Source organism: Peromyscus maniculatus, chromosome 11, assembly GCF_049852395.1.
Source record: "Peromyscus maniculatus bairdii isolate BWxNUB_F1_BW_parent chromosome 11, HU_Pman_BW_mat_3.1, whole genome shotgun sequence".
Classification (NCBI taxonomy): domain Eukaryota; kingdom Metazoa; phylum Chordata; class Mammalia; order Rodentia; family Cricetidae; genus Peromyscus; species Peromyscus maniculatus.
The window spans coordinates 37,255,052-37,274,374 of record NC_134862.1 but is presented as its reverse complement, the minus strand read 5'-3'; the positions used below and the strand labels follow the sequence as shown (position 1 = coordinate 37,274,374).

The 19,323-nt window shown below is 50.3% G+C and overlaps 1 protein-coding gene across 1 annotated transcript in view; it reads left to right on the top strand.

Annotated features, from left to right (window-relative positions):
- Tmem163 (transmembrane protein 163) overlaps window positions 1-18,892 on the top strand; it is a 185,311-nt gene extending 166,419 nt beyond the window's left edge. Inside the window, exons 6-8 of the mRNA XM_042258037.2 lie at window positions 8,764-8,875; window positions 14,628-14,769; window positions 18,108-18,892. Of these exons, the coding sequence (XP_042113971.1) occupies window positions 8,764-8,875; window positions 14,628-14,769; window positions 18,108-18,168 (315 nt within the window). The 3' untranslated portion in view covers window positions 18,169-18,892. The remainder of the gene's footprint in view (window positions 1-8,763; window positions 8,876-14,627; window positions 14,770-18,107) is intronic.
- Window positions 18,893-19,323: the final 431 nt, after the last annotated feature.

The window sequence follows — 19,323 nt, the reverse complement described above, 5'->3', positions numbered from 1 at the left end:
AGCCCTCTCTTCCCACCTCAGCTCCTGCGAACAGGAAAGCGGGGGGCAGCAGAGGAAGGGTGGATTGGCTTTGCAGATCCGGCCTCTGTCTGATGTCAGTATCGACAGTTCATTGTGCCCTGGAGTTGCGACAGTTACTGTCATCTCCTATAAAGAAAAAGCCCCGTATCGGAGGTGACAACTGGCACACACTATTGAAAAAAATTTCATTTTAACACAAGGTTTTCCTGTGAACGATGGCAGGAATACAAATGCTCCGAGATGCCGCTGTCTGGGGGAAATGGGAGCGGTGCCCGGGAGCGGTGCCCGGGAGGGCAGAGAAACTCAGTAACACAGTGTTAGAAACTCCTGCCGGCCAGGGTCACGTCCTGCAACTCACGGGATACCTGTGCCCCGGGACGGCTATGAATGTGGCCCGGCACAAAACTCTGAACTTGGTAGACGGCAAATAGTGTTGAATGTCAAAAGGCTGGCCTTCCTTGACCATGTATGGAAATGTGTGAAGGAAGATGAGAATCATGGAGAAGACGCAATCAGACGGCCTCACTCTGTGTCCGATGGGCAGGATAGTGGGTGAGTGGCAGGGTGAGAGAGGGTGGAGTTCCGTGTTAGATATCAAGTTGGAAGAGGTGGAGTTGCATGGAGACACCCGGACGGCCAAGGCCATTGGACCGACTCTCTAAGAGCCTGTTGTCGGCCCTGATGGAGGCAGTGCGGCTAAGCCTCGATCTCTGCTCTTTCCTCTCTGACCTCTGCTTCTGGCCTCCTACACAAGGGAAGCGTTATTAACCCTCACTAGACCCTGTGAGGGTTAGTCTTGATGGTCGGATGGATTGTATCTGGAATTGACCTTTGGGCAGGACTGAGAGGGAGTCTCCAGGAAGGGTTAACTGAGATGGAAGACCCTCTCCTGGAATGGACAGTGCTCCCTGCCTTCACCTGTTCCCTCTGCTCCCGCCGTCCTCCCCTGTTATCAGAACCAGCTTCCTCCCAAGCAGACTCAAGACCAGCCGCTCTTCAGGAGACCTTCAGGTCTTCAGCACCGGGACTTCAGATCGGGACTGCCGAGGTAGCCAGCCTCATGGACTGAGCAGCTACTGGGTTCTCAGTCTTACATAGGTGAAGATGGGCACTGTGGCCTGGCCACTGCCAATCTAGTTTACATATATATGTGTGTGTGTGTGTATGTGTGTATGTGTAGATAATGTATATGTATATATGTGAATGTAAGTATGTGTATGTAATGTGTGTGTGTGTGTGTGTGTGTGTGTGTGTGTGTGTGTGTGTGTGTGTAAAATCATTTCTGTTCCTCTAGAGAACTCTAGTACAGACCCTACCAGCTGCCTTCCCATTTGTTAGCTTTTTGTAGTAACAATTTCTCCACTGGGAACCTAAATGGAAAAAAATGCTTTAAGCACAAGGAGCCTAGTGGAATTATAAAAACAAAAAGCAAAAACAAACCAATGAAACAAAAACCTAAAAAAAACAATTTTTTGTGGCCAGAGCTGAGACCGGTAGAATAAGTACTAGGACCACACAGGACCAGGTACTGAAACCTGCAGCATCTCGCAGGAATCTCAAAACCACAGTGATATGAGAGCCGAGTAGCGTTGGTGCACGCCTTTAATCTCAGCACTTGGGAGGCAGAGGCAGGCGGATCTCTGTGAGTTCAAGGCCAGCCTGATAAACAGAGTGAGATCCAGGACAGCCAGGGCTACACAGAGAAACCCTGTCTTGAAAAAGGAAAAAAGAATGCAGATTGAAACATGCATACTGTGTGGCCAACTGCATAAAATCCAAGAATAGGAGAAATTAATATATGGACTTGAAGTCATAAAGCAATTGTAGGGGACTGAGTTGGGGACATGAGGGAACTTTCTGGGTATTTGGGGGGATTTATTTGTATTTTACCACCGACACAATCAGATTCAGTCTCTAAATCTTTATATTAAAGATATAAAGTGTTTTATTATATTTCAATTTATTTAGTGTGGGGTGGGGCGTGTGAGCCACAGTGAGAGTGTGGAGTTCAGGGATATTCTGAGGGAGTCGGTCCCCTCCTTCTCTCATGGGTCCGGGATTGAATTCAGGGAGGGTCAGGCTAGCAGGAGAGGCCTTTACCAGCTAAACCATCTTACAAGGCCTGCAATCCTTGTGTTTACTGTGTGTTGGTTATGCCTCAAAAAGAAAACATACACGATGGCACATACTGTCTGTCCCAGCACACACAATCCCAGAGATGGAAGCCGAAGGGTTAGAGCTCAAGATCACCCCTTGCTTTATAGTGGAAGCCTGGGCTACATGAGCCCTTTCTCAGGAAAATAAAATAAAATGAGTAATAATGTTTAAAAACCTAAAGTCACTAGGTACATTCGAGAGGCGGGATATTATCAACCCTGACGATCTTAGCAATGTGACCTGCTGAGTTCAAATCCACAGATCCTGTCCGGCTAACTCTTTTTGGTCACTTCTCTGCAGCCCTCCCTGTCTTGTACCTGTCTGCAACACTTGACAGCAACTCTCTGCTCTACGTCAAGTTCAAAGGGAAAAGTCCATGTGTTTCTAAGAAGTACTATCCAGTAAAACCTCCAGGTGTGTGTGTGTGTGTGTGTGTGTGTGTGTGTGTGTGTGTGCATGTGTGGTATGGTGTAGGGTGTGTGTGTGTGTGTGTGGTGTGTGCATGTGTATGGTGTGTGTGTGTGTGTGGTGTATATGTGTGGTGTGTATAGTACGTGTATGTGGTGTGTATATATGGTGTGTGGTGTGTGGTGTGTGTGTGTGTGTGTGTACGTGTGCGCACACTGGGTGTGTATTCTGGGTGTAGTAACAACCAATAGCCACATTAGACACGTACATTGTGGCTAGGCAGTTGAGGAGCTGGGTTTGCATTTTCATTCATTTTTAATTCAGGTTGATTTTAAATATAAAGCAATGTGTTTGAGAAAATTATTATTAAACAATGTAACTCTGGGGGAGCTGGTCATGGTAGTTCATGCCTATAATCCCAACACCCAAGAGACCAAAGCAGGGTGATCCCTGTGATTTCTAGGCCAGCCTGGGCTAAACCGTGAGTCCCTATATTGTTTACTTTTCTTGTTGTGACAGAAAGCCTGATCAGAAGCTATTTATGGGAGGAAGGGCATCTTTTGGCTTCCAGTTGAAGAGGGCCACAGACCACCACAGTGGTGAGGCCTGGTGGCGGGAGTGCCAGATGGTTGGTCACACTGTGGCTACAGCCAGGAAGCAGAGCGCAGACAGAAAAATAGGACCGTGCTATAAAACCTGAAGGCCTCCCCCTGGTGACCCATTTCCTCCAGCAAGGATCCATGTCAAAGATTCCACAACCACCCAAACAGCACCGCCAGCCAGGGACCAAAGTGTTCAAATGCATGACCCTAGGGGGGACATCTCCACCTAAGAGCAAAACCATCTGACCATGAGAAGGATTGCATCCAGGGACCACCTGGTTGAGGAGGTGATATTTTCAGAGAGAGAGGGAGATGGTGGGAAGAACAGTGTAGGTCATGAAGACACACTGAGCTTGCTAGCAGAAGGCCTACACAAAGGCCTGGAAATAGGAACACACTGTCCATATCCGAGGGACCAGGAGGAGGTCAGCATGGCTGCAGCAGAATTAAAACATCAGGTGGAGGCCAAGCATCTAGTAGCTTTGGCTGGCCTGGTATCTTCTGATCTGTTGTGGAAATAGAGACTCCTATCTCATGGGGACCTTCATTTCCCAGCTCAAGTAGTGTCAGTTGAGTGAGCCTGGGGCCTGGGATCTTCCAGGAGAAGAGTGAGCTGGAGAACCTGGTCTGGCTGTCAGGGTCCTTAACCTAGCACACAATGACAGACTTCACATGTCAGCACTAGAATCCTCACCTAGCTCAAGTTTTATCGGCTCTTCCCTAATGGCCTTTGAGTCTTAAAAGCAGAGCTGTGATTTTCTCCACCTTCCAGTCTTGGCTGAAAGAACTGGAAGAGGGGGGTTAGTCATGGTTAGGATGTGAGGGAGAGCCAGGAGACTCAGAGTGCTCCCCCCCACTACCATATATATATATTCCCCCCCCCCCCCCCCCCCCCCGGCTCTCCAAGTCTGTTTCCTTACTGTAGTGTGAAGTAGCTGCAGTCTTCCCGGGTCCCTGATCCTGGGTCCAGCTCCGCTGCTGTGTGAGGTCAAGAATCCCTCCTGACCGTAGGAGAGAAGCTTTCTCCTCTGGTGTGTTTTTGAGACAGGGTCTCTCACTGAACCCGTAACTCACCCATTAGGCTGGGCTGTTTGGCCCATGAGTCCCAGGGACCCACCTGTCTCCACCTCCTCGGCTCTGGGATGATGAGTGCATTCCTCAATGCCAGGCTTTTCCGTGTGGGTTCTGGGGGTGGGAACCAGGTCTTCCTGTTTGCAAGGGGACCACATTACAGACTGAGCTACCACCTAGCTGAAACATGCTTTCAGTCACTAGAATCTGCTGAGTCCTTGGATTCCTCTAACCAGCTGCTTGTTCTGCCAAGCTAAGGTGTTGTTTTTCACACTTTAGGACCAATGCAGTTGGAAAATTCGTTTGTCCATTATTAGCTCTTCACAAAGACACACCACTCCCGTGATCAACAGCCACTGTCACATGCTATTTGCAAGGTGAGAGTAGAGGAGGTGGCTTCTTATAAGATGTCCTTCAGCGTGGATCAGGCGCTGCCTGATTTGATTTATGTTGCTTTGATAAAACGCTTTGACCAAAGGTAACTTAGAGGAGGAAAGGGTCTGTTGGCTTATCCTGGGTCACATCACAGTCCACCACTGAGGGGCCTCAAGGGAGGAACCCAAGCAGGGACCATCGAAGAAGGCTCTCTTCTCTCTCTTCTCTTCTCTCTCTTCTCTTCTCTTCTCTTCTCTTCTCTTCTCTTCTCTTCTCTTCTCTTCTCTTCTCTTCTCTTCTCTTCTCTTCTCTTCTCTTCTCTCTCTCTCTCTCTCTCTCTCCCTCCTTCCCTCCTCCCCTCCCTCTCTCTCTTTCCCTCCCTCCCTCCCTCCCCCCTTTCTCCCCCTCCCTCTCTCTCCCCCTCCCTCCCTTCCTCTCCCTCCTCTCTCTTCACTCTCTCTCTTCCCTGCCTGTCTCCCTCTACACACACACACACACACACACACACACACACACACACACACACACACACAATCATTCCAATCCAGGCAGTTTCTCAGTTGAGATTCCCTCTTCCCTGGTGACTCTAGGTTGTATCCAGTTGACAATAAAATTGAATCCACACAGAGGCTGGAGAGGTGGTTCAGTGGTTGATAACACTGATAGCTCTTCCAGAGGACCCGGGTTCAGTCCCCTGGCACCTAAGTCGTGACTTACAACCATCTATCACTCCACTTCCAGGGAACCCCATGCCTCCTGGCCTCTGCAGGCACTGGGCTCGCACGTGGTATACACACACACACACACACACACACACACACACACCCCCAAAACAAAACAACCAACAGCTCAAGGGCCCAGACCCTGTCTTAGACCACTTGGGCCACATCCACCGAGGACCACGGACAAGGTGCTCAGGCTACCAGCAATGCTTGGGGAAGGCCAAGGTCAAGACACCAGCAGATAGATGGCGTCTTGTTGCCTTGTCCCCACACAGGGGAGGGACAAGGGAGTTTTCTGAGGTCTCTTCATAAGAGGGTCACCAGTCCTGTATATGATGGTAATATTGATTGTCACCTTGACAGTATCTAGAGCAGTGCTCAACCTTCCTAATGCTGTGGCCCTTTAATACAGTTCCTCATGTTGTGGTGACCCTGTTGGTTACACTGTGACACTGCTCCTCCACCAGCAGTGGCCATGCCTGCGGAGGAGAGTACTGGTTGGAAGAATCATAGCCATGGTTACCTTTTTAGAGATTTATTGGGAGAGAGGGAGAGAGAGAGAGAGAGAGAGAGACAGAGAGAGAGAGAGACAGAGAGACAGAGGAAAGAGAAGGGAGGGAGAGAGGACAGACAGGAGTGGAAAGGAAAAAGAGGGACGCACAGAGGGCCCACCCACTTTTTAGGCTGGGACGCCATTGAAGGCTGATGATGTAATTAAGGACCAAATCCTTACAGACCCCCAGCCATAAAATTCACCCCCTTGCTACCTCACAACTATCATCTTGTTACTGTATGAATCATAATGGAAATATCTGTTTTCCGATGGTCTTAGGTGACCCCTGTGAAAGGGTCATTTGACCCTAAGGGGGTCACTCCCCACAGGTGGAGAACCACTGATCTGGAATTTGCACTAGAGACGAGCTGCCGGGCACACCTGTGAGGGATTATTCGGATTTTGTTACCCTTCCTGAGGGACCGTGGATGGGCCCAATCCTGTGCAGGTGATAGCAGCTCCTGAGAGGGCTGTGTGGGTCCTCACCAAGGAGTCTTAGCCTGCGACCAAACGTCCTAGGTGGCTGACGATGGAAATTTACAGCTCACGCTTCTGGGGTTGAAAAGTGCAAGATCAAGGTTACCGAACGAACGCTCTGGCTTCTCTGTGTCCTCGTGTGGGCAAGTATGGGGAGGTGACAGGTCTGTGAGGCTGGTTACTTGAAAAAAAATTACAAATTTGAAAATGTTTTAGGTCAGTGTCTGGTGTATGTATATGTAGGTTTGTATGTGGATGCATTCCTATGTGTGCAGGAGTGTGTGTGTGTGTGTGTGTGTGTGTGTGTGTGTGTGTGTGTGTGTGTGTGTGTGTTTAGAAGCCAGAGATCTTACTTCTCAGGAGCCATCTGCCATGTCTTCTGAGACAAGGTCTCTCATCGGTCTGGGCCTGTTGATCAGAGCGGTCTGGCTGGCCCAGGAGCCCCAGGATCCATCTGTCCCCGCCTCCCCAGCTCTGGGATCGTACAACACCTGACTTGTTTGATGTTGGTTCTGGAGATCAAACTCAGACCCTCACACTTGAGGGGCTAACATTTCACCAGCTGAGACATCTCCCCGCCCCTGGATGCTTCAGATTCGTCTGGCTGTGTGCAGAGGGGTTCAGTTCCTCCATGCAGCTTCCCCATGTTAGTATCTCACAACCCCAGTGTGTCCATCCCTTCGATGGGGTCACGATACTGCAGACGAAGTTATGGACTCAGTTTTGACTTCTCAGTTTTCCCACTGATGCTTTTTGTTCCTGAACCTACCCTCAGATGCTACACTATAATTAATTATCACACCTCCCCAGGGCTCAGTTGGTGACAGGTTCCGGATGTACCTTTGCCTCTAGAGACCTTGACACATGAGCAATGAAGGTCGGGTGTTTTCTAAGCTATATTTTAGTTTGGGATTGCTTGATAGTCTTCACATTAAATGGAGGCCATGGACTTGGGGGCGAGTCACAATAGAGGCACAGTCCCAGCCCCTCACAGGACATGTGACATCAGCACAGATGATGTTAGCTTTGATTACTTGGCTAGATGGAGTCTGGTGGGTTTAAATGCTCTAATGTTAATGCTCTAATTTCCCCATCTCTTAATACATTTTAAATTGTGTGTGTGTGTGTGCATGCATGCACACGCTCACACGCACACACTCAAGTGTGCATGTACACTTGCCGCAGCATGGGTGGAGGGCCAAGGACAACTTGGGGCGGTCCGTTCTGTCCTTTCACCACATGGGTCCCAGGGACGGAGCTCATGTCTGCAGACCTGACAACAAGCATCCTCACCCCGGGCCGTCTCAGCCGCCTCAGTTTCCCCTTTCCTATGTTAGATCTGCTGGTTTTGAGGCTGTGAGTCCAGCCCAGGTTCAAGGAGAGCTGGTGATCTTGGGATAACTGGTTTTCCTAGAAAAAAGAGTAAACGAGAATTCATGAGCACACACCGTCAGAGCTGCCTTTGTCAATAGCGGGGGTCTTGGGGGAGACGCTTTAACGTTATACAGAAACCCCAAGTCCAGAGAGGTGATCTTTGAAGGATGACTTAGTTTAGATTCAAGCCCTGCGAACCACGCTGTCTCTTTTGTCCCTGGGCCTGTCACTAGGATAGTGAATTTATTAATAAAATGCTTAAGGAAGATCCTGTTTCTCTCTGGGTATCTGCCACGGCATTGGGTTTCTGCTGGCGGTTGCATTTTAATCCGGGAGAACCTGGAGGCTGTGTCTCAGGGGAGCAGCGCGTGGGAGCTCAAAGGAGATCTCAGGGGGCCTGATGTCAGGAGATAGCGATGAAGACACCAGCCCTGCACATGTGACTCACCCGTTTGCTTGCAAACGTTAGCGCAGCACCTACAGGAAGTGTTAAAATCACGTCAACAGTGACTATTTTTAGGCACCATTTTTTCCCACCTTGAAGACTATCTTTGAAATCTCAATTGTGTGAATGAAAAAAAAAAACCATAGGGTTTTAAGTATCTGTGGACAGAAATGATCCTGCGGCTAAACCAGTTGGTTCTGTGAGAGAGGGTTCTTGGGCAGTGACGTGACCCCCAGAATTCTCAATTGCCTGCTTTGTGAATTGTCTGTAGAATACCACTTAGACATCATTCCCGGCATTATGACCAACCCTGTTGACAATCAATGATTGCTATGTGTTTTAGCAGAAGACTGAGAAGGGAGGGAATACATAATCACTTTGTAAATATTAGTCTGGCTATTTTGAATAATCTTTTCTCAACTCCGGTCACACAGGGGACCACCTGCACTATGCTGCCACCTGGTGGCAGCATGACTGACCGAGTCCTTCACAAAGCCGGTGGTGAGGCTTGCTCTAGCCAAGCGATGACATGTCAAAATCTGGAATGTTCTCTTCTAGGATGATTTCCTGTTCAGTGTCTCCATTTTAAGTGGGATCCTTTGCAGCGTCCTGGCCGTGTTGAAGTTCATGCTGGGGAAGGTCCTGACGAGCAGAGCTCTCATCACAGACGGTGAGTGGTGCAGGCACACCTTGTCTGAGGCCCGAGCTCCGACACGGGGAAAGTGCTGTGTGCTAAGACGCAGGTAGATGCTGGTCTTGCAAGTGAACTCAGCAACTAGGGGGTCCATTTATCACCCATCTCTAGTCCCCACACTGCTTACTTCATGATGGTTGGAGGCTCTCACACCAAGGCAGGTGTCTACCATTCTAAGTTTAATAACATAGAACAGCAGAGGTGACTGGGTTTCTTTGGGTTTCCCGAGGTAGGGTCTCATATATGGCTCAGGCTGGCCCTGGACTTTCCTTTTTCCTATCTTAGCCTCCCGTGCATTGGGATTACGAGTGTGTGCCACCATACCTGGCCTTTTATTTTATTAAGGAAAGGAATAGGGCTAGGGACGTAACCCAGTTTAGAGAGTGCTTGCCTAGCATGCACAAGGCTTGGGGTTTGAGCCTCGGCAGGGTGTCATCTGGGTATAATGGTGTACAGCTGTCATCCCAGCACTAGAGCCGTGGAGGCAGGGGAACCATAAGCTTCAGCTTACCCTTGGCTTCATAGTAAGTTCAAGGCCAGCACAGGCTACATGAGATCCTGCCTCAAAACTTAAAGCACCAGCCAATTTTATTTAAACTGAATGGATTGGAGGTCGAGACTGAATCTTTCTCTGAGGGACATCTCCGTGGCCCAGGTTATTATAGCAGAAGAAAGCAGAGCTTCGTGGGGCCTCAGTCTCTCTAAGCTGTGGGTTCTGAGCCTCCTTCATCTGTGTTTCGCCTCCTGGTGCCTTCGGGGAGGGGGGGCATCACAGAGTAGTCAGGGCAGCCTGCTGAGCCCCTCGGATGAGGACAGCACAGGCAGGTCCCACGGTCATTTCCAAAGGGGACCTATTGGTCCCCGGGCTCTACTGGATGCAGAGGCCTGGTGTCTCTGTGCCATCTGCTCTCCCCACCTCCGCTGGGATGAAGCGTGAAGCCTGAGTGTGGACTCAATGGTCAGAGCCATCCATCTCCCAGACCTGCCCATGATCATGAAGACCGCCTATTGCTGTGATGAAATACCCCGACGAAATCCAACCTAGGGGAGAAGGAGTTTATTTGGCTCATACTTCCAGGTCACAGTCCATCATTTCAGGGAGGCCAAGGCAGGAATTTGAAGGAGTTAATCGCATCACGCCCACAGTCAAGGGGAGAGAGAATGCATGCATGCATGTTTGTTAGGGACAGCTAGCAAACTGTCTACTCTTCTACAGCCCAGGGCCCAAATCCAGGGAATGGTGCCCCCCCCCCTTTAGACATCATTCCCACAACAATTAAGTCAATAGGGACAGTTCTCCACAAACCCACAGGCCAACTGATCTAGACAACCCCTCACTGAGACTCTCTCGCCCACTGAGGCTAGAAGACTGTGTCAAGTTGACCGTCACAGAACATGACCTCATCTCCCTGGACTGAAGGGCCTTGCGCCTCTGTGGGTGGTGTTCACTTAACCTCAGAGCTATTCCGTACTTAGATCTGTGGTTCGGCTTCACTGAACTTCCCACTTCCCACTACTGTCCTGAGTTTCTGGCTGCGTTGCCCATGCGTGTGGCGGCCAAAGGACAGTCACGGTTGTTCCTCAGTCGCTGTCCTCCTTGGCTTGTGACTAGACTAGCTGGCTAGTGAGCCCCAGGAATCCACCTACCTCTCCCTCCCCAGAGCTGGGATTACACATGCATGCCACTATGCCTAGCTTCTTGTTTTGCTTCGTTTTCCATGGGTTCTGGGGAATAGAACTCAAGTCCTCGCTGACAGACTGAGCCACCTCCTCTGCCCCTCTGAGTTTGATTTTCTACCCACACACACAACCATTCACACCTAAGCGGACGTGTCCATCATGCTCACACTGGGGGGAGGAGATGAGGGGAGATGCCTAAGACAAGTCAGGAGATGGAGTGAAAGTGTTCGGTCCCAAGCAGATGAACGCTGATTGGCTTCCTCCAGGGAAGGGGCTTCCTGCCCGATGGAAAGGGGGGCGCTGGAAGTTAGCAGGGGCAGATCCCAGGGAAATGGGGGGCAGGTCAAGGGCAGAAGTGTGGCTGCTTTATCAAATATTTAAATAATTCTTGAGACATGACTCTGGGTGTCTTGAGTGGGGGACAGAAGGGAGGGAGGGGGTCACTGGAGTGGGGAGAGGGTCCCGGGGAGGCAAGGAGGTGGCCACAAGGGATGGCTAGAGAGGATGACTCGCCATGAATTGTGGGAACAGCCCCTCTCTTGGAGTGGGTGTCTCAGACAAAAGGAGCTATCGTAATTGTAGCCATCTCCTCGTTGCCCAGTCTGGAATCCGGGCTCCAGATGTTCACTGATTAGGGCTTAGGGAGCCACCTGTAACCCTTTCCTCTCTCTCTGGAAGGAGGGTGGGGTCAGGGCTGAGGAGCCCTGGCTGTCCTTATTCTTGGGGGTCCGTTTGTGAGAAGACAAATATCCATTCTGCCTCCCTCAGTAGCCTGGGGAGTTCTCTTAGACTTTTAGGGACTCTGACGCCGACCACTTGGAATTGATGGCTTTGACGCTGAGAAGAGTTTCAGAACTAGCCGGTGTAGTTAAGTGGAGTTGGTGGGAAGATTAAAGATATTTTAATATAGGCTCACATGAAGGTGCTCAGAAGACAGTGGACACAGTCACATCGTGGCGGCGGGGGCGGGGGGGGGATGCTTCTCAAGGGAAAATATGGGAGTAAGATGTACCCCAGTGTGGGTGCAAACTCCTCAAGGGACAGCAATTAGCTGTCTTAGCATTGGCCATGTAGACCCTTCTGGTGTCTCTCAAGTTCCATCTCAAAAGGTTGCTAAGCACCGCCCCCCATTTTCCCTCTTTTCTGTCCCTCTGGAGATGCCTTGGATGGGGCTATATCTTGATAAGGTGAAACTAGGAATCATGAGGGGAGGGGTTAATACATGTCCTTTCCCTGAAAATGGGGTTTCTGGTGAGATCCCCAGAAAATTCCAGGCTTGTGGCTAAGAAGGGGGAGAAGCCTTAAGCATTTGTTAGTTACCAGGAGATTCCTGCTTCTCTGCTGGTGAGAAGCCTTAGCCAGATGCCTGGGGGAGGAGCTTCCCTCTCTTCTCATGTTCCCCTCCCCGCAATTTTCCCTGCATTTCTGTCTTGCCTCACTTTGATGCATGCCTGTGGCTGTTCCTCTGCTTGAGGCAGAGCCAAGAATCTTCTCTCCTGGAAGAGACCGGAAGCGACATTTTAGAAACCTTATCCTATAGGCTGGACGGCCCCTGACTTGTTCCCATGATGTTGATGCTTCCTGGATTGGAAACCCTGTGGGAATTGGGCCCCACTGGCTCAGCCAGCCAGGACCTTTGTGTGTGTGCATGGAGGGCGAGTGTCTTTACAGCCAAGAAGCAGGTCTCCAGGGAAAAGGGACAGCAGCTGGTGGATGGTGGAGCCAGGGGGAAATGGCAGGCAACTCCTTCATGCAGCTTAGCGGGTCTTGGCCCAGCTGGTTTGATGCTGTAGATAGTCAGTATGCATGCAGACGTGCCATCAGGACGAAGGTGGAGCCAGGAGTGTATCTCTGCTGGTAAAGTGCTTGCCTAAATGAGTGAGGATCTGGGTTCCATTCCCAGTACCCAGTAAACCAGGCGTGGTGGAGCACACCTGTAATGCCAGCACTCGGGATATCTGCAGAAGGATGAGCAGTTCCAGGTCATTCTTGGTGAGTATGAGGTAGCCTGGGCTACAAGGGCAAAATAGCTCTGAGCACAAATGAGTAATAAAAGCGAGACAACTATGTGAGAGGTCACACTGGGGACGTTTTGAGTAGTCTGGCAGTCTGGAGGAATCGGGGAGCCCTCTGATAAGAGGCGGCAGATGTCTCATTCCTTTCTAACTTGAAAATACTCAGAACCTCTATGAAAAACCTTATCAGGCTGTTCTGCATGGAATTAATGATTACACAGATTATTAATTAATTACACAGATTCCAATCTAGTCACTAAAGTCAGGCCAGTGGTAGCCCCAACACGGTCTCAGCTATGCTGTGCCGTGAAGCCAGCCACAGGGTTCATTCTGTAGACCATCTCTGAGGTTAGAAGTGAGGACACAAGCCTGGGTCTGGTGAGTGACTGCCAGAGACTGGTGTGTGTGTGTGTGTGTGTGTGTGTGTGTGTGTGTGTGTGTGTGTGTGTGTATGTGTGTGTGTGTGTGTGTGTGTGTGTGTGTGTGTGTGGTGGGACTCCAGCACTGGGACCCTGTGATCCCAGTCTTGGTGGGCAGGGGCAGGGGCAGAGGCAGGCTAGCCAGCCTGGGCAGATCAGCTAGCTTCAGGTTCAGTGACTGTCTTGAAAAACAAGATAGAATGTGATCTAAGAATGACAGCTGAGGGTGACCTCTTTTCACACACACACACACACACACACACACACACACACACACACACACGTGCAGGGCAGATTGGAATCAGTCCCCAGTCCCTGTGTTTGTGAAAGAGAAGCCAACAGGAGTCAGGTTATGCCATTACAAGCAGAGGTCACCTCCTGCAAGTGTTAAGCTAAGGAGCTGAGTCCCCCGCAGCTGCTCACTGGCGCCGCTTCGGACAGCTGTCCGTGGTGCTGACGGGTGAGGCCTGGCTCGGTGGAACTAGGTGGACATCTAGTGGCCGGCTGGGGAACTTCAGCTCCTTACCTTTTCTGAGCCCGGCTGCAAGGTGTGACGTTTGCCGGCCACATCCGCACCCTGTTCTGGGACACGGGACACAGCAAGGAAAGGGACAAAGCTTCCGTCCCCAAGCTTAGTTTTCTAGTGGGAGATGGTAAGATAGAAAGGCAGAAATATTATGCTAGGGAGAAGAGAACGGTGAGAGAAACAAAACTGTGAGGATGAGGAGGCATACTGTGAGGGAAGCCGCATGCATGGGAAGACCCAGATAAGGAGGGCTTCCGGTAAGTTCAAGGGCCCCCGGAAGGAGGTGGAACGGTTGGCAGAGGAGTGTGTGTATGAAGAGTTTGGGTGTGACAAGAAATAGGAGTGTCTTTCTGATTTATATTTTTAAAAATCCCCCCACGTGTATATGTGCATACACATGTTCAATACATGAGTGCTTGTGTGTGCCAGGGCACTCCTGCAGAGCTCGGAGGACAACATGACCTGTTGGTCCTCACTTTTCACCTTGTTTGACACAGTGTCTCTTGTTTGCCACTGGCCAGTGAGCGTCCAGGACTAGTTAGCTGTCCCTGTCCTCCATCTTGCCACAGGAATGCTGAGATCACAGACCCACAGGCCCATGCCACTGTGTCTGGCTTGGCATCAGTTCTGGGGATGCCCACCACCTGAGCCATCTCCCTAGCCCACGGGCATATTCAGACAGCCTGCAGTCTGAGAAGACAGTGGCTTCATAGCCTGGGATGTGCCTCCCATCTCACCTCCCCACAGGCAGACTACACAGGCAGAGGAAGCAAAGGCAGCCGGGCACTCCATTTAGTCTTGCCCCTTGGGCCCTGTTTTTCCTTCATCATTTTCCCTCTCTCTGTGTGTAGTGTGCGAGGGTTCCTCCACACTAAGACCACGGAGCCTTGAACTCCTCCTGAGGCAGCCGTTTGGATGGCATCCGGATGGAAGGTTATCTGAGAACAAACAAACCATCAGCAGTGTGTGGGTACAGATTCCCTCTACAGAATGGAGGCCTACTATGTTCCTCTGTGGTCTACAGACTTGATAGCATAGACTGTGAAATGTCCACATCAGATCAGTGTGCGCTCTCTCTTCCTTTGCAGGGTTCAACTCCCTTGTAGGGGGAGTGATGGGCTTCTCCATCCTTCTGAGTGCGGAAGTGTTCAAACACAACTCGAAAGTCTGGTACCTGGACGGCAGCATCGGCGTCCTCATCGGCCTCACCATCTTTGCCTACGGGGTCAAGTACGGCTCTCTTTTTATCTTGGATCACCCAGGGGGCAGGAATGCTCTGAGAATGCTTCTTCCTCCCACCCCTTTCTCCAGCCAGGAAATGGAAGAAGGGTCTCACGTCTTACTCCTTTATGTCTCAGGAACATGAGTGCTCTATTTGCTTTTCCTGGGGAAAGGGGAATAGACATCTCTCCACCCCCAGATAGGGCACCAAAGATGGACCAAAGTCATGATCCCACCCATGTCTAGCTCGGTGCATGTTACTGGGCTAATTTACAGGAGCGTGGATGAGGAGCTGCTTATAGGCCTGTGGGTTTTCTAGCTGACTTTCTGTTGCTGTGAAAAACACCATGACCCAAAGCAACCTGGGGAGGAAAGGGTTGATTTAATCTTGCACTTTTGTGTCACAGACCATCAGTGAGGGCAGTCAGGGCAGGAGCCGAAGAAGCAGAGGCCAGGGAGAGATGCTGCTCACTGGCTTGCTCCTCGTGACTTGCTCAGCCTGTTTTCTTATAGAACTCAAGGCAAGGGTGGATGGCATGCCTACCGTGGGCTGAGCCATCCCATATTAATCACTAACCTAGAATAACCACACACACACTTACCTACAGGTCAACCTGGGGGAGGCATTTTCTTAATTCAGTCTCCCTCTTCATGGATGACCCTAACTTGTGTCAAGTTGACAAAAAACCAAAAACACTAACAAAAACAAAAACAAAACTTTTTACAACTAACCAGAATGGTGGGCGACCTTCCGACAGCTCTCACCATCGAAATGTCTCACCCCACTGTAGATGCCGACTTCCTCATAGCTGCACATGTGGAATAGTCCGCAGCTAACCTTCACATTCGATGTACTCTAGCACCGCCCCCCCCCCCCCCCCCCAGACCACGGAAGCAGCTGGGGCAGAATTATGTGCAGCTGGGAGGGAGGTGTGGGGCAGGCTTGTGTGTGTGGTTGGGACCTCAAGTGAGAGTCTGATGACCCACCCCTGCCCCATCCTCTGAGGGAATGTCAACAGGCCAGCTCTCGAGGGTCGTCTCTGGGTTGCTGTAGCTGCCTTGACTAAAAAGATGGTGGAGCTGGGTGGCAGTGGCACACAGCTTTAATCCCAGCACTCGGGAGGCAAAGCCAGGCGGATCTCTGTGAGTTCGAGGCCAGCCTGGTCTACAGAGCGAGAGCCAGGACAGGCACCAAAACTACACAAGAAACCCTGTCTTGAAAAACAAAACAAAACAGAACAAAAAGATGGTGGGTGTCACAGTCAGAGGACAGCGCTGCACAGCACTGACCTTTCTCAAGAGATTGGAGAAGGCCTGCATGGGGTACAGCCTTCCTTGTGGGGTGGCCTTCCACAGGTAAAGCAGGGACTCTGGGGGGAGAAAAGGCTTTTACACTTCAGACACTCATTTTCTTTTTCCTTGTTCTTTTTATCCACTAAGTGGTCTCTTTCCTTCCTCTGTACTGTGGGTTTAAAATTATTATTGTTGTTGTTGTAATTGTTAAGACAGGCTGTCAGGTAGTCCAGGTTGGCCTCCAGCTCACTATTTAGCCAAGGATGACCTTGGACTTCTGATCCTCCTGCCTTCATCTCCAGGGTGCTATAGAGGGTCTTCACGACACCCAGGTGAGTGTCATCTGAGCTCCTTCCTGTCACCTGATGCCCATGTACACTGCTGGGAGTCAGAGGAGGCCAGGCAGAGGCAGCCCTAGGCTTGGCAAGGCTTTACAAAAGGGACCCCTCCTGGGGTCGGTGAGATGGCTCAGTGGATAACGGTGCTTGCAGCCAAGTCTAATGGTCTGGGTTCAATCCTCAGGACCCACCTGGTTGAAGGTAGTAGAGAACTGACCTCCAAAGTTGCCCTGTGGTGTGTGTGTAAACACACACACACACACACACACACACACACACACACAATTAAATAAAATGTAAAAAAATTTAAAAATGGGCCTCCTCCATGCAAAGGGCCACCCTGGAGGGAGGCAAAGCCATCTTCGCATGGGGGCCACTTACTGAAGAAATCTCCCAGTGACACTCCCTGGATATGGCATCTAGACCAGACTTGTCCTTAGAGGGAATCATTCCTGTCAAGGTGCTGTATTTCTAAAAATTAAGTGCTTCCTGGCTTCCGCTAAGGTGTCGTCCTCAAACTCAGAGACAGTTCCAAGCGTTGGCAAGGGCAGTGGAACGCGGACATGGCCGCTGGGAATGCTCACAGCGGCGCTGCCTTGGAAAGAACTGGCAGATACTCAGTGCTAAGCATGCGGTTACCATTCATCCCAGTGATTTCCCTCCTTCGTATATAAATGAGAAAAGAGGAACACAGACAACCTTGTCAAAACCTTTAGATGAACGCTGCAGCAGCCCTGGTGATAATGCACACAAGCCGAAGTCCCCTGTTGGCTGATAAGGGGATGGATATGGTGTATCCATTCCGTAGACTCCTACTCAGGCATCAGAATGAAGGAAGAGTCAGTACGCCTTTCAGTGTGGGTGAACTTCTAACGTGCCAAACGAATGTGGCCGTTTGTTTTGTTTTTTGTTTTTCCGAGACAGGGTTTCTCTGTGTAGTTTTGGTGCCTGACCTGGATCTCACTGTGTAGACCAGGCTGGCCTTGAACTCACAGAGGTCTGCCTGGCTCTGCCTCCTGAGTTCTGGGATTAAAGGTGTGTGCCACCACTGCCTGGCCCATATATATATATATATATATATTTTATATGAAATTTCCAGAATAGATACACTAGCAGAGTCACAAAGTAGATGAGTGGTTGTCTGGAAAGAGGTGTGGAAGAAAAAAAAATGGGATTGACTATTAGTGTGCACAGAGAATGAGAAAAGTGTTCTGGAATTAAGGCAGTGTGGATGAACGCACAGCTTCACGTATATACGGGAAACCATTGAGCTGTATGCTTTCGAAGGGACAGTGGTGTGGCATGTGGGCAGAATTAGTCACAGATAAGACTCAGGGGTAGCTCGGGTGGGGAGGCACAGTTGTTTGAGTTTGATCCCTGTAACCCACATTTAAAAAAAAATAAAAAGCTAGTTGTGGTGGTGCATGAACGTAATTCCAGACAGGAAGACCGTGGCGCTTGCTCACCAGCCACCTTGCCTAGCTTCTTTGGTGAGTTCCCGGTAAAAATGGAGAGACCCTGCCTCAGAAAATCGAGGAAAAATGGACAAGATTATCTGGCTTCCACAGCCCCCACCCCCAAACACGCATGTGCACCCACCACCCCATGCACCTGAACACACAGGAAAGGACACACAAACACGCCTACACAAACAGCCTCGGTTTCCCCCGAGCTCTCCCGGTGTCGAGGTGACCGAGTCTGTCTTCATTTCTGCAGGCTCCTCATCGACATGGTGCCCAGAGTGAGACAGACGCGTCACTATGAAATGTTTGAGTGAAGGCGGCTGGCTGGAGGGCGGCAGGGGCTGCCCCGGCGGCGAAGAGCGTCACCATGGTGACAAGAGGTTTCCGCGAAGGCAGATGGTGCCAATATTTAACTGCACATCCCGTTTCATTTTGGGAAGTTTTCGTTCATAGAGTCCGTCATCATGGGATGAGGTCTGCCTGGAGGCTGGACCTACCCTACATCCTCACCCGGTTGCCCGCTATCAAACACGTTAGGACGATGCTGCCCTGCCCGTGGGAGGGGCTGCCTCGCTTCCCAATCTTGAGCCGGAAGTGACATTTTCTATTTCCTGGAGTCAAACAGTTCTTGAAAGCAGGCTAGGGTCTCTGCTTGACAGGAAGCCACTTGTGGCTCTCACTGTCAGCCAAAACCAGACAGTAACTGACCGAGTCACCGCCTCCTGACACACGTGGCCAAGCCACCTCCAGGTTCACACTCCTCTCTCCCAGCAGATTCCATCAGAAAATTCCCCCCTAACGTCTATCCACCCGTTTCCTACACTTTTACTAATCCCGACACTAAACGGATGTGTTCAGAAGGAGACCATTCTATTTTTTAAGGTGTTTAGTGACCTATGAGCTTTGCATGGACAGGCTACGTAAGCACACAGCCCTTTCTTCCACATCAGAACCTGCACATTCATGAGAACCCAGGAACCATTTTTGAGAGATGTGAAACTCTATACATTTATTTGTAATAAATAATTATAATCATTACCTGAATCTGCATATCTGTCTGTTGTGCTAAGTGGTCGTGGTGCCTCAGAGTCTGCGAGAAGTGGGTCACTCACTCCTCCAGAAGGATCAGGATGTCCTCAGTTTAGGCAACATTAGGTAGAAGTGTTGTAGACATGTCCCCATTCAACTATGCTCCATGGCTCACGGCGCTGCCATGTCAGGCCAGTAAAGACCTTGACCACTGTATGGGGAGGTTGTATGTGAGAGCTGTTAGTATACATGCCAATGTGTGGGGAGTATCCATTGCAGGTGCTCTCTCTCTCTCCCTCGTGTGTGTGTGTGTGTGTGTGTGTGTGTGTGTGTGTGTACACATGCTCTCTTTGCTCTGTGTGTTCACATGTGGAGGGCAAGGTTGACTTTGGGTAGCTCCCTCTCTCATTTCTTCACCTCGTTTAAAATTCATTAATTGA